This window comes from Suricata suricatta, chromosome 7 (assembly GCF_006229205.1).
Source record: "Suricata suricatta isolate VVHF042 chromosome 7, meerkat_22Aug2017_6uvM2_HiC, whole genome shotgun sequence".
Lineage (NCBI taxonomy): Eukaryota > Metazoa > Chordata > Mammalia > Carnivora > Herpestidae > Suricata > Suricata suricatta.
The window spans coordinates 90,258,366-90,270,409 of NC_043706.1; the positions used below are offsets into that span (position 1 = coordinate 90,258,366).

The window sequence follows — 12,044 nt, forward strand, 5'->3', positions numbered from 1 at the left end:
TTCAGATTCGGTTTATAATTTGCTCCATTAGCCTCAAAATCCCTTTTTATTAATTCTTAGTAAAAATACTGTTGTCATGAAGATAACCAGTGAAAGATTAACTTCTGCCTTTTATTTTTTTATTTTATTTTTTAAAATGTCTATTTATTTTGAGAGAGAGCAAGCAAGAGAGCAGGTGTGTGCATGGGGAAGGGGCAGAGAGAGAATTCCAAGCAGGCTCCACGCTGTCAGTGCAGAGCATGATGGGGGGATCAAACTCACAAACTGTGAGATCATGACTTGAGCCAAAATCAAGAGTTAGATACTTAACTGACTGAGCCACCCAGACACCCCAAATTCTGCCTTTTAATATCTCTTTTTCAGTAAGAAAGAGCAGATTCTTTTTTCAAAGTAAATGTATAAAGGCATCTGGCTAGTTCAGTGGGAGGAACATGTGACTCTTGATCTGAGGGTTATGAGTTTGAGCCCCAAGTTAGGTATAGAGATTACTTAAATAAGTAACTTTAAAAAAATAAAGGGAGTCAAGATGACAGAGTAGTAAGATGACCTAATGCTTGCCTCGTTCCTGGGACACAGCTAGATAAATATCAAATCATTCTGAACATGAAGGAAACAGTCTAAGGCCTAAGAGAACAAACTGCACGACTAGAGGGAGAAAAGAGGCCACATCATGGAAGGTAGGAGGCATGGAGATGTGATTTGGGGGAGAAAACAATCCCCAGTGCTGCAGAGGGGAAGGAGCCCCAATCAGGGAGAGAAGAGAGAAATAGAGCACACGTGCAGGGCACTGCACAAGAAAAGGCACTTCCCCAAAACCACTAACAGGGAAAACAAGAGGAGCTGATAATCACAAGTCTTTATAAGCAGCAGAGTTCAAAGTCTGAGGTTTTAGAAGTCCCCACTCTCAGTGGATGAAGCCTGGTGGGTACCAAGGTGCTCCTGTGGAAAGTAGGGCAGAGGCCCTCAGTGTGGGAGCAGAGTATAGTCTGAGGATCCCCAGGGTGGCACTGGGAGAAAACAGTTCCCCTTCTTGGAATGCATTTTGGAATGCACTGCCTCTCCAGGGACAAATGAGCCAGCGGGCAACACTGAGCTACCCTGTTCTATTAGCATAGGAGCAGAGATGCCTGCTGAGGGCCACTAACTTGGACCCTGGCTTTTTGCTGCACCTTACCATAAACTCCAAGCCCCTGGGGTATTGGCAACTGCCCTTCTGGGACAAAACGGCACCAGCCACAGTGTAGCAAGACCCTGCCCCAAAGGATCAGAGCAGATCCTTGCCACACTGGGTCCCTAAAATTTGGAGTTTTGAAATCCAGTTGGCACACCTGAGATAAAACACAGGAGCACAGGGCTGCCGGGTGAGCAGATGGCTTGGACACAGACAGGGTGAAGGCAGGGATCTGAGGGAACCTACGACAAATGAGGAGACTGTTCACTCTTCCATGAGGGCTTCCTGAACAGCAGCAGGTGCAAACTCCCCCACTGGTGGAGGAGAGAGCCAGCTGACCTTATGCTTACCCCCACCCATCAAATTTCAATGACCAGCCATTTTCAGTGAACAGCACAGAACCCAGAGTGGAGGCTTGAGCTGCTTGCACCAAACTCTGTGCCTCCTGCACTCTGTCTTATTTATTTATTTTGAGAGAGAGAGCGCCCTCAAGAGAGAGCACACATGTAGGGGAAGGACACAGAAAATCTCAAGCAGACTCCATGCTGCCAGCACAGAGTCAGATGCAGGGCTCAATCCCACAAACTGTAAGATCATGATCTAAGCCAAAATCAAGAGTCAGTGCTCAACTGACTGAGCCACCCCGGCGCCCTGCAGGTGCTTTTTTACTAAGGCAAATGTTCCTGAGAATCAGAGCAACAGCAGCTCACTCCCCCAGAAGACCAACACAAACCTCTCACACCCACCAAGTCTACTGACCATAGAGTGCTTGCAAAGCTTCAGTTCTAGGGGAAACAGCATTTAGCCCCTTCTATAATGCAGATCAAAACACATCTACATAAAACTCATCACACAGTGGACAAGGTCCAAACACTCCCCACTGCAGGCAGGGAGAAATTCTGCAAAGTACCGACCTCAGGGAAAGAGGAGTCAAAATACAACAGCAGAGGGCACACAGCATACACCATAAATACTTCCTGAAGCGTCAGGCTCTGGACAGTATATGACCTCTTCTTAATATAGCCATTACTCTCAAGAGCAGGAAACAAAACAGTTTTTCCTAATACACAGAAGATAGAGTCCTAGACAAAATGCCAAGAGGAAGGAATTCATCCCAAAAGAACAAAAAAAGGTCATGGCCAGGGAGCTAATCAAAAACAATATAAGTAATATGCCTGAACCAGATTTTAAAACAACCATCATAAAGATATAGCTGGGCTTGACAAAAGCAAAGAAGAAACCAGAGATCCTTACCACAGAGTTAGAAAATCTAAAAGCTAGTCAGGATGAAATTAAAAAATGCTGTAACTGAGATGCAAAACTAATGGACTTATAATGACCACAAGAATGGATGAAGCATAGGAACATATGATACAGAAAATAAAACTGTAGAAAATAATGGAGCTGAAAAGAAGAGGGAAAGAAAAATATTGGATCATGAATATAGACTTAGGGTACTCAGAGACTCCATAAAGCATAATAACATTCATATCATAGGACTCTCAGAAGAAGAGAGGGGAAAAGGAGCAGGGAGTAACTTAGGCAATTATAGCTGAAAGCTTCCCTAAACTGGGGAAGGAAACAGATATGCAAATCCAGGAGGCACAGAGAACACCCATTAAAATAAACAAAAGCAGGCCAACACCAAGACGTATCCTAGCAAAATTTGCAAAATACAGAGATAAGGAAAGAATCCTGAAAGAAGCAAGGGAAAGGAAATCCCTAACCAACCGACAAGGGAAGGAAGACAAATAAGGTTAGTAGGTAGCAGATCTCTCCACATAAACTTGTCAGGTTAAAAAGGAGTGGCATGATATATTCAATGTGCTGATTGGGAAACATGAAGCCAAGAATACTTTATCCAACAAGGCTGTCATTTAGAATAGAGGGAGAAATAAAGAACTTTCCAGACAAACAAATACTAAAATGAGTTCACAACCACTAAACAAGCCCGGCAAAAAATATTAAATGGGACTCTTTGAATAGGAAAGACCAAAAGCAACAAAGACTAGAAAGGAACAGAGAAAATCTCCAGAAACATGGACTTTACAGGTAATACAATGGCACTAAATTCATATCTATCAATGATAACTCTGAATGTAAAGAGACTAAATGCTCGAATCAAACGACACAGGGTATCAGAATGGATTAAAAAAAAAACCATATATATGCTGCCTACAAAAGACTCATTTTAGATCTAAAGACACCTTCAGATTTAAAGTGAGGGGATGGAGAAGATCCTACTAAAGAATGAATAGGAAAACAGGAAATTAAAAATTTTTTAAATACGTGGAAGCAAATGAAAATACAACATTCCAAAACCTTTGGGGTGCAGCAAAAGTGGCATAAGAGGGAGGAATACAGCAATACAGGTCTCACTCAAGAAGCAAATAAAGTCTCAAATACACAACGTAACCTTAGAAAAGGAATAGCAAATATAGCCTAAAACCAACAGAAGAAGGAAAATAATAAAGATTAGAGCAGAAATAACTGATATACAAACAACAACAACAAAACACAGATCAATTAAACTATGAGGTGGTTGTTTGAAAGAATTAATGAAATTAATAAACTCCTAGACAGTATTATAAAAAAGAAAAGGGAAAGGACCCAAATAGATTAAATCACAAACGAAAGGAGAGATCACAACCAACACCACAGAAATACAAACAATTATGAGAGTGTTATGAAAAATTATATGCCAAGTAATTGAGCAACCTGGAAGAAATGGATAATTTCCTAGAAACATATAAAGTACCAAAACTGGAACAGACAGACCCATAACCAGCAAAAAAAATTGAATCAGTAATCAAAAATCTCCCAACAAACAAAAGTGCAGGGACAAATGGCTTCCCAGGGGAATTCTACCAAAAAGTTAAAGAGTTAATACCTATTCTTCCCAAACTGTTCCAAAAAATAGAAATGGAAAGAAAACCTTCATTCCATACTCATTCTATAAGGCCAACATTACCCTGATTCCAAAACCAAAGATCCTACTAAAAAGAAAAACTACAGGCCAATATCCCTGATGAATGTGGATGCAAAAATCCTCAACATACTAGCAAATCAAATTCAACAGTGCATTAAAAAAATTATTCACCATGACCAAGTGGGATTTATTCCTGGGCTGTAAGGGTGGTTCAATATTCCCAAATCAATCAACATGAACACCACATTAATAAAATAAAGGATAAGATCCATATGGTATTCTCAATAGATGTAGAAAAAGCATTTGACAAATTACAGCACCCATTCTTGAAAAAAAAGTCTCAATGAAGTAGAGATAGAGGGAAAATATGTCAACATCATAGAAGCCATACACAAAAGATTGACAACTAATACCATCCTTGATGGGGATAAACTGAGAGCTTTTCCCTTAAGATTAGGAAAAAGGGATGTCCACTGTCACCTCTGTTATTTAGTAATCAAACAACAAAAAGAAATAAAAGGCATCCAAATTGGCAAGGAAGAAGTCAAACTTTCACTATTTACAGATGACATGATACAAATCAAAACTACAATGAGATATCCCTTCACACCTGTCAGAATGGCTAAAATTAACAATATAGGAAACAATAGGTGAAGGTGAGGATGCAGAGAAAGTGGAACCTTCCTACACTGCTGGTGGGAAAACAAACTGGTACAGCCACTTTGGAAAATAGTATGGAGGTTCCTCAAAAAGTTCAAAATACAGCTACCGTATGAGTTGGCAATTGTACTACTAGGTATTTACCCAAAGGATACAAAAATACTGATTCAAAAGGACCCATACACTCTGATATTTATAGCACCACTATCAATAGTAGCCAAATTATGGTTCACACTGATATCTCCAATTCCAATCCAACAGCATATGGGTCATTGTATTCTCCATTTTGTAACTCAGTCTGTCCAACGCTGAGAGCCAGGTTCCCGTACAAAGTATAGTTACTTGGTTGATGAACTGTCCCACCCTATATATACCCAATCTCCTTTCACTCACATGGACACTTTACTGCATGGATGCCCCCTTCTACCCTACTCAGGCTCTGTCAGTCTACTCTGAGCAACTGTCACCAGCCTCCACATTGGACATTCTCCCTATGCTCTTCCAACCCACATACTCCATGCTGAGCCCCTCTTCTATACAGACAACCTCCTTTCCACACCCATACTCCAAAACCACACACTAAGCCACCATTAACATGTGAACACCTTCCTGACTCTGGTCAGGCAATAAACCTCTTCTTGTGGGTAAAAAAAAAAAGTGGACCACTTAATGCAGATGCCTTTGACTAAACGGTTCAGGAAGGGAAGAGGAAAACAAATGTGAAAAGCAGACATGATATTAAGAATAGCAAACCACCTCTTTCAAAAACTAAAAGCTTCTTACACCTATAATTTCATTTGCCCTAGAATGGAGTCACATAGTTTAGATTAAGAAAATGAATTTAAAAACCAGAGAGACCCTTAAATCCTAGTTGGTAGCTTGGTAGCTGAATGACTTCAACAAGTTACATAATCTCTTTAGTGCAAGAGTGCACATCTCACATGACTGCTATGAAAATAACCCAACTAAAGCAAATATATAACTGACCTAAAGTTAGCATTCAAGAAATGTTATTATTACTATCTTCTCTTCTACATTATCATTTTTAACAGATGTCAAAAGGATACTTATATACATGTATATACTTTTATAAGAATCAGTTTTTAGCTTTAATTTCTGAAAGGGTCAGTGTCCCTAAATACATTTTTTTTTGTTTTATTTATTTTTGATACAGAGAGAGACAGAGCATGAGAGGGGGAGGGGCAGAGAGAGAAGGAGACACAGAATCTGAAGCAGGCTCCAAGCTCTGAGCTGACTGTCAGCACAGAGCCCGACGCGGGGCCCGAACCCACAAACGTGAGATCTGACCTGAGCCGAAGCCGGAGGCTTAACCAACTGAGCCACCCAGGCGCCCCCTAAATACATTTAAAACACCTATAATATCTACATTATGACTATTAACCAAACCACAGCTTTCAGTCTGTCCTACACTTCTGACAAATTATTTCATAAAATTTTTCCAGGATCATACCATTCTCCTGAATGAAAAGTTATCAGGGGCTGCTCATGAATTGGAAGAACAAATATAGTTAAAATGTCTACTTTGTACATAATTGCCATTTATTGAATATATATACCAGTTATTTAAAATTTATTCTTCACAATAGTTTTTGAGGTTGGTGTATCTCAATTTTATAGATGAAGAAACCAAGGCTCAAGGATGTTGGAAATGTGTCCAAAATTATATAGCTAGTAAGTAGCAACACAAATTTTTCCCTAGCATGTTTCATGAACCATGAGATATGTGGAATGAACCTTGGTGAGGGAAAGGATCTCAGGTCAAATAAATTTGTAGGATTAAGAAAGCTAATCACTATTTTTACCACAGGGTTTCTCAAAGCCTTTAACAAGCTGCTGATATGCTTTATAATCTCCAACAGGGCATATTATATTTTCCAAACATATTTGGGGATAAAATCCTTTTCTCAAGGACAATCAGCCTTACAGGACTAATACTCCATGAAACTAATTTCAGGAAATATGGCAATGTGTTCTGTTGTCTTTGCACAAGCTTTTGCACATAGTGGACACTCAGCACACACTTCCTGAAGATAAAAAAAAAATGCCTCTCATACTAATTTAACATATTAATGTAAATCCATACACTAAAGTGAGAATAAGGTAATTTCTCTCCTCTTCTGGCAAGAGGTCTCAAGTATAATAATTACTTCACTAAAAAGTATTCAAATTAAAAAACTAATTTTTATTAGACCAACAAGATTAAGAGAAATCTCTACCTGTGCTTTTATGATATGCATGAATCTTGACATCAACTCAGGACATTCAAGGAGGAAGTGAAAGTGGTCAAATATAATTTTGGGATTTCTAAGAGAAAAATATAATTTGTTTAAATGGACAAGTAGGATGAATAGCATTAAGTGAAATGCAAATTCAGATATACAGATACTGAAACAAAAGAAAAATATTAATCCACACCTACTATACTTTTACTTATCATTGAGCATTTTTTAAATAGTAACAGAAAAAAATATTATTTCTGTTGAGATAAAATACTGTAAACATAGAAAAAAAGGTCTACAAGGGCAATCTATGAACCCAAGGAAGACTTACCTATTAACAAAGCACTTTAAAACCTCATCATGTTTGCAGACAAATTCAATGAAACGGGGTGAAGTCATTCTGTGAGGGATTAAAAAAAATCAGAACATAAGGACAGAAATTGATGATACAGCAAATCTGGTAACTATGTATAGAATTGGACTGGCTTCTAGCAGAAGAAGAAAAAGGATCTGTGTTTGGAAAACCAGGCATGCCTAGTCAATTTATAAAATGAAAAAATATATAGAACTTTTCATTAACAGATGATATGAACAGTGACTTTTTAAAAACCTTGAAGTTTTAAATATCTCTGCTCTATACATTTTGAATATAAAATTAAGTAATCCCGCACAAAGTGACATTCACTATTCTACAAGTTAATCACTTATATAATGCTTAAAACTAAAATATTTTACACCAATTCTAGATTAGTACAATGAGAGTCCTAAAACAAGATCAAAACAACCTAAAATCAACAAATTATTGTTTGTTACTCAAATTATAAAAGAAATTCATAGCTTTCCTTCATCAGAAAAGGAAATAATAAGCAGAAACCTTCTTACCCTGGGGGCATCTGACAAGAACAGCACATGTAAAAAGCTTGAATGACAGCACTTAGCCGGTTAGCTGTCATAGAAATAACATCCTGACAGTCTCCACTGGCTTCCTGTTTCCCTCCAAGAGCATCTGGTTTAGATTCCTCTGGGCCAGTGGACAGATTTTCATAGCTCCCAGATCCTGGAGGTTCAAATGGAGGAATTGTAGTACCATCCTGATCTTGGCCTTTTTGTTTCAGCAAAATAGAAGTAATATCCCTTGAATCCTTCTTGTTTTTCATCAATTCTGTAGCTATTAAAACTAGCCATTCATCTAATGAATGCCAAAGCAATTCAAGAGGCTAGGAAAAAAACAGAAGGGTTTTTTAAACATCATTCTTCAACTCCAGGATAAAAAACTCACACAACCAAATATTACAAAATAGAAAATTTACTGTAGATACTCTTATTTTCCTAAGTTAATGTGATAGCAATGCCTAAAGGTAAGTAACAAAACATATTAATGTCACATAATAATTTCTTCATTTGTAGCAAAAATTTAATTTGCATTTATGTATTCCTTGGAATAAAAAGGTAAACGTAAAATCTAACAAAAATGTATAAGCAATTTTTCCTCTTCTAAAAATTTTCAAATATTTAGATCTAATAGCATATATTACTTTTACATATACAGTCCCCCAACCTTTACTACATTCATGTGTTAACAATTTTCAACTGCAAGTCTTTTTTAAATTAAAAAAAAAGAAGTCCTAAAAAGCCTAAAAAACAGCTTGGTTCTGGGGTGCCTGTCTGGCTTAGCTGGTGGAACATGTGACTCTTGATCTCAGGGTTGTGAGTACAAGCCCCACGCTGAGTGTAGAAATTACTAAAAGAAATAAACTTTAAAAAAAACTTTATTGTGCTCTTTTCTTTACATGTAATTCATAGAATTTTGAAAATTTATGGTATGAAATTTAAAAATTTGATATGATATTTATATATAGGCACATACTGGCATACACTTTCACACACATAGACACAAAATCCATCTCTAATGACTAGTTAACTATCAAAACAGACTAGCAAATCCTTAATTCCAAGTAAAGACTAACAGCTTGAAAAAGAAAAAGGGAGGGAGTAAATGGTTTCTTTTTCTACACTATTCAAAATATTCAATTTAAGAACAAAAGGTCTTTGGTAAATTAACAGCAAATGAAATTTTCGTTTTAAAATATTATGTAATTACAAACACTGCAACAGGACTAAGTACTCAAGAAGATGAAATATATACATCATCCCTAATAAGTAGTAATTTTAACAAGCAAAAATATAAATTCCCAACTACTCTCAAAACACATGCTACCAGGGATCTAATATACAACATCATGTCTAGTTTCTAATACTGTACTGTTAAAGCTTTTTAAAATAAAATGCATTTTATTTTCAGACAAACTACATTTTTTTTTTCTTAAAAACAGTGCCTCCACTCCAAATAAGCCAAGGTTACAATCACTGAAGAGCTCAGGATGACATCAGTCCCACTGGTCTACGCCCTGCTGCTGTGTGGATGAGGAGCCTCCAATTATGACAAGACGGGATACATCCAAAGTAACAGCCAAACTCATTAACATGTTTCCATTTCTAACCCATCACTAAAGGGCACGTATAAGGTCACACCACCCTCGCGGTAGTCTAGCAGAGCAACCTGCCATCTAGATTCATGTTTTCACCAATAAAGAACCGGTCATTTTTGAAATTAGCAAGTATATGCCTGATTCATTCTGCAGGCCCTGTTATAAAAGGTTTTGCTCTCTCTGTCCTCTGTTCTTCAAGTTAGCCATGGATTGGCTTTATTGTAATCTTTGATGTACTTTTTGTAGGCTTCTTTTCTGAAGCTGGTTTCCTGCAAGTGATGGTCCATGACAACATCATCACCAGCAATTACTGTGCTTTTGGCACCTTCACACACAGGACCCTCAGTGGAGGCATTTCCACCAATGGATGAGCCACCAATGTTACCCTCAGTCCTACCGACCACGTTCCCCTCCACCTCCAGGCACAACCCGTCTGTGATCTCCTGGATCTTGTAGATGTCAGAGAACATCTCATCATGACTGAGGAGGTCTGGGTAGATAATCCTAACGGTGGATAGAGAGAGACGATGGCAGCACTAGCTTGGCCGCAGCTGGGAGCCCTGAGTGCGGTGCGGGAAAGAGCTGCACTGGGGCAGTGGCGAAGAAGCTGGGCGATGGGAGGATGCGGAAAAGCTATCCCAGTTTACATATTACTGTTGAGAATGATAAACTGTCTTTCTGCAAATGAATATGAGTTAATCTTTTGTTTCTTATAGGATCACAGGATGCTACAAACTAGACCATGCGCTTCAGAGAGACCAACAACATTTCAAGACTTACAATATTTCCACCAAAAGAAATGTTATGTTACTTTATGGAAAAAGATTACACAACTATATTTGGAAGTTTAGGAAATGTCTAAATAATGTGTTCTTCCAGGAAATTCTTTATCATTATTTTCTAACAAGTTCCTCTGCTGTATGTTCAGCTTTTCTTCAGGTTTGCAGAACACTCTTTTTGAGAATATTTGACTTACTATTTTAAAATAGTATTACTATTTTTAAATAAGCAAATAATTAAATCAGCCCCAAGTCTTCAATTAAACATTAAACCAAAAAACAAAAAACAAAATAAAGCAAAAAGCCCTATCACCAACAAAAACCTAGTCCCTTCATTCCACAAACATTAAGTTAGTACATACTACATAAACAGGTAGGCAAAGTGAGAAACTGATTATACTCTCTGAGGTTGAAATAATCACCTCTCCCACAAAGAGGGTTTTTCCATGGCTAGGCATAGCAGCTGCAAGATTCAGGATCCCTGAGCTGCTTCAAAGTAAGGGCAAGAGGCACCAGCTGCCATAAACACTGACATGATACCTGCCCCCAAAATGTCTTAATTCTCCTCGTGAACAAAGCATTACACCTGCCGTAAAGGATGGAAAAAAACATTTTATGTCAGCAAAACTTTTAGCTTTACATCACAAAATGAACTTCCAAAATAGAAAGAACAGGTGGTAATATAAAACTTCTTGAAACAAAAGGCAAAAGGAATAATTGGCCTCTAAATGAGAAGGGCTGAAGCCTAAAAAAAAGCACACTGGATAGGGATGAAGCCTAAGGCAAGAAATGATACCTGCTGCTCACACAGATGACAGCACTGAGGCTGAACCAGCAACAATCCTAATTTTTTCTTTTCTTCCTCCTCTTCTTCTTTTTTTTTTTAATGGAGGCTCCCCACCCAGCATGGCGCCCAAAGAGGGGTTCAAACTCACAACCCTGAGCTCAGAACATGAGCTGAGATCATGAGTTGGATGTTTATCAACTAAGCCACTAAGGCACCCCAGCAATCCTATTGTTAAACACAGACAATGTGCAAAAATTAAAGGCAAGTTTCGAAAAAAATTTTTTTAATGTTTTATTTTTGATACAGAGAGAGACAGAGCATGGGGCGGGGGGGGGCAGACAGCAAGGGAGACATAGAATTGGAAGCAGGCTCCAGGCTCTGAGCTGTCAGCACAGAGCCCGACCCGGGGCTCGAACCCCTGAAAGTGAGATTATGACCTGAGCTGAAGATGGAGGCTTAACTGACCGAGCCATCCAGGCATCCCAAAGCAAGTTTTAAATAATCCAGAAATAATTTTTTAAACCCAGATTTGTGTAAAAATGATAGTTTAGAAAGCATTTCAATAAAGGAACACAACAAAAATTAAAATAGAATGAGGGGGAAAAAAGAAATAGTAAGTCATCTTAGACCTTTCTTTACTTTTCTCCTCTTATCTTTTCTTTCTTCATTCACACATGTATTAAAACTAAATCCCAACCTCAAGATAGTTTTACCTAGAGAGTTGTTCCTTTGAAGAGCTATTCACAAAGTTCATGCCTCAACAGCAAGAAAAGTACTGTGAAAATAACTTTAATTTCTAACTGTGGTAGCAGCCACAGAAAAAAGAATTAAAATTTCCTATTTGACACATCCCCAAAGGCAAGGGAAATGAAAGCAAAACTGAGCTCTTGGGACCTCATCAAGATAAAAAGCTTCTGCACTGCAAAGAAAACTAATAGGCAACCAACAGAATGGGAAAAGATAGTTGCAAATGACATATCAGAAAAAGC

At 38.0% G+C, this 12,044-nt stretch overlaps 1 protein-coding gene and 1 pseudogene across 2 annotated transcripts in view; both read right to left on the reverse strand.

The window, feature by feature from the left end:
- The window catches only part of HACE1 (HECT domain and ankyrin repeat containing E3 ubiquitin protein ligase 1), a 103,942-nt gene that overhangs the window by 40,911 nt on the left and 50,987 nt on the right, over positions 1-12,044 (reverse strand). For both annotated transcript variants that reach the window (XM_029944102.1, XM_029944103.1), the window contains 3 exons: positions 7,883-8,217; positions 7,332-7,400; positions 6,998-7,085 (listed from right to left, as the gene is read on the reverse strand). In XM_029944102.1, coding sequence (XP_029799962.1) covers positions 6,998-7,085; positions 7,332-7,400; positions 7,883-8,217 — 492 coding nt within the window. The remainder of the gene's footprint in view (positions 1-6,997; positions 7,086-7,331; positions 7,401-7,882; positions 8,218-12,044) is intronic.
- On the reverse strand, positions 9,480-11,809 carry LOC115296383 (annotated as a pseudogene).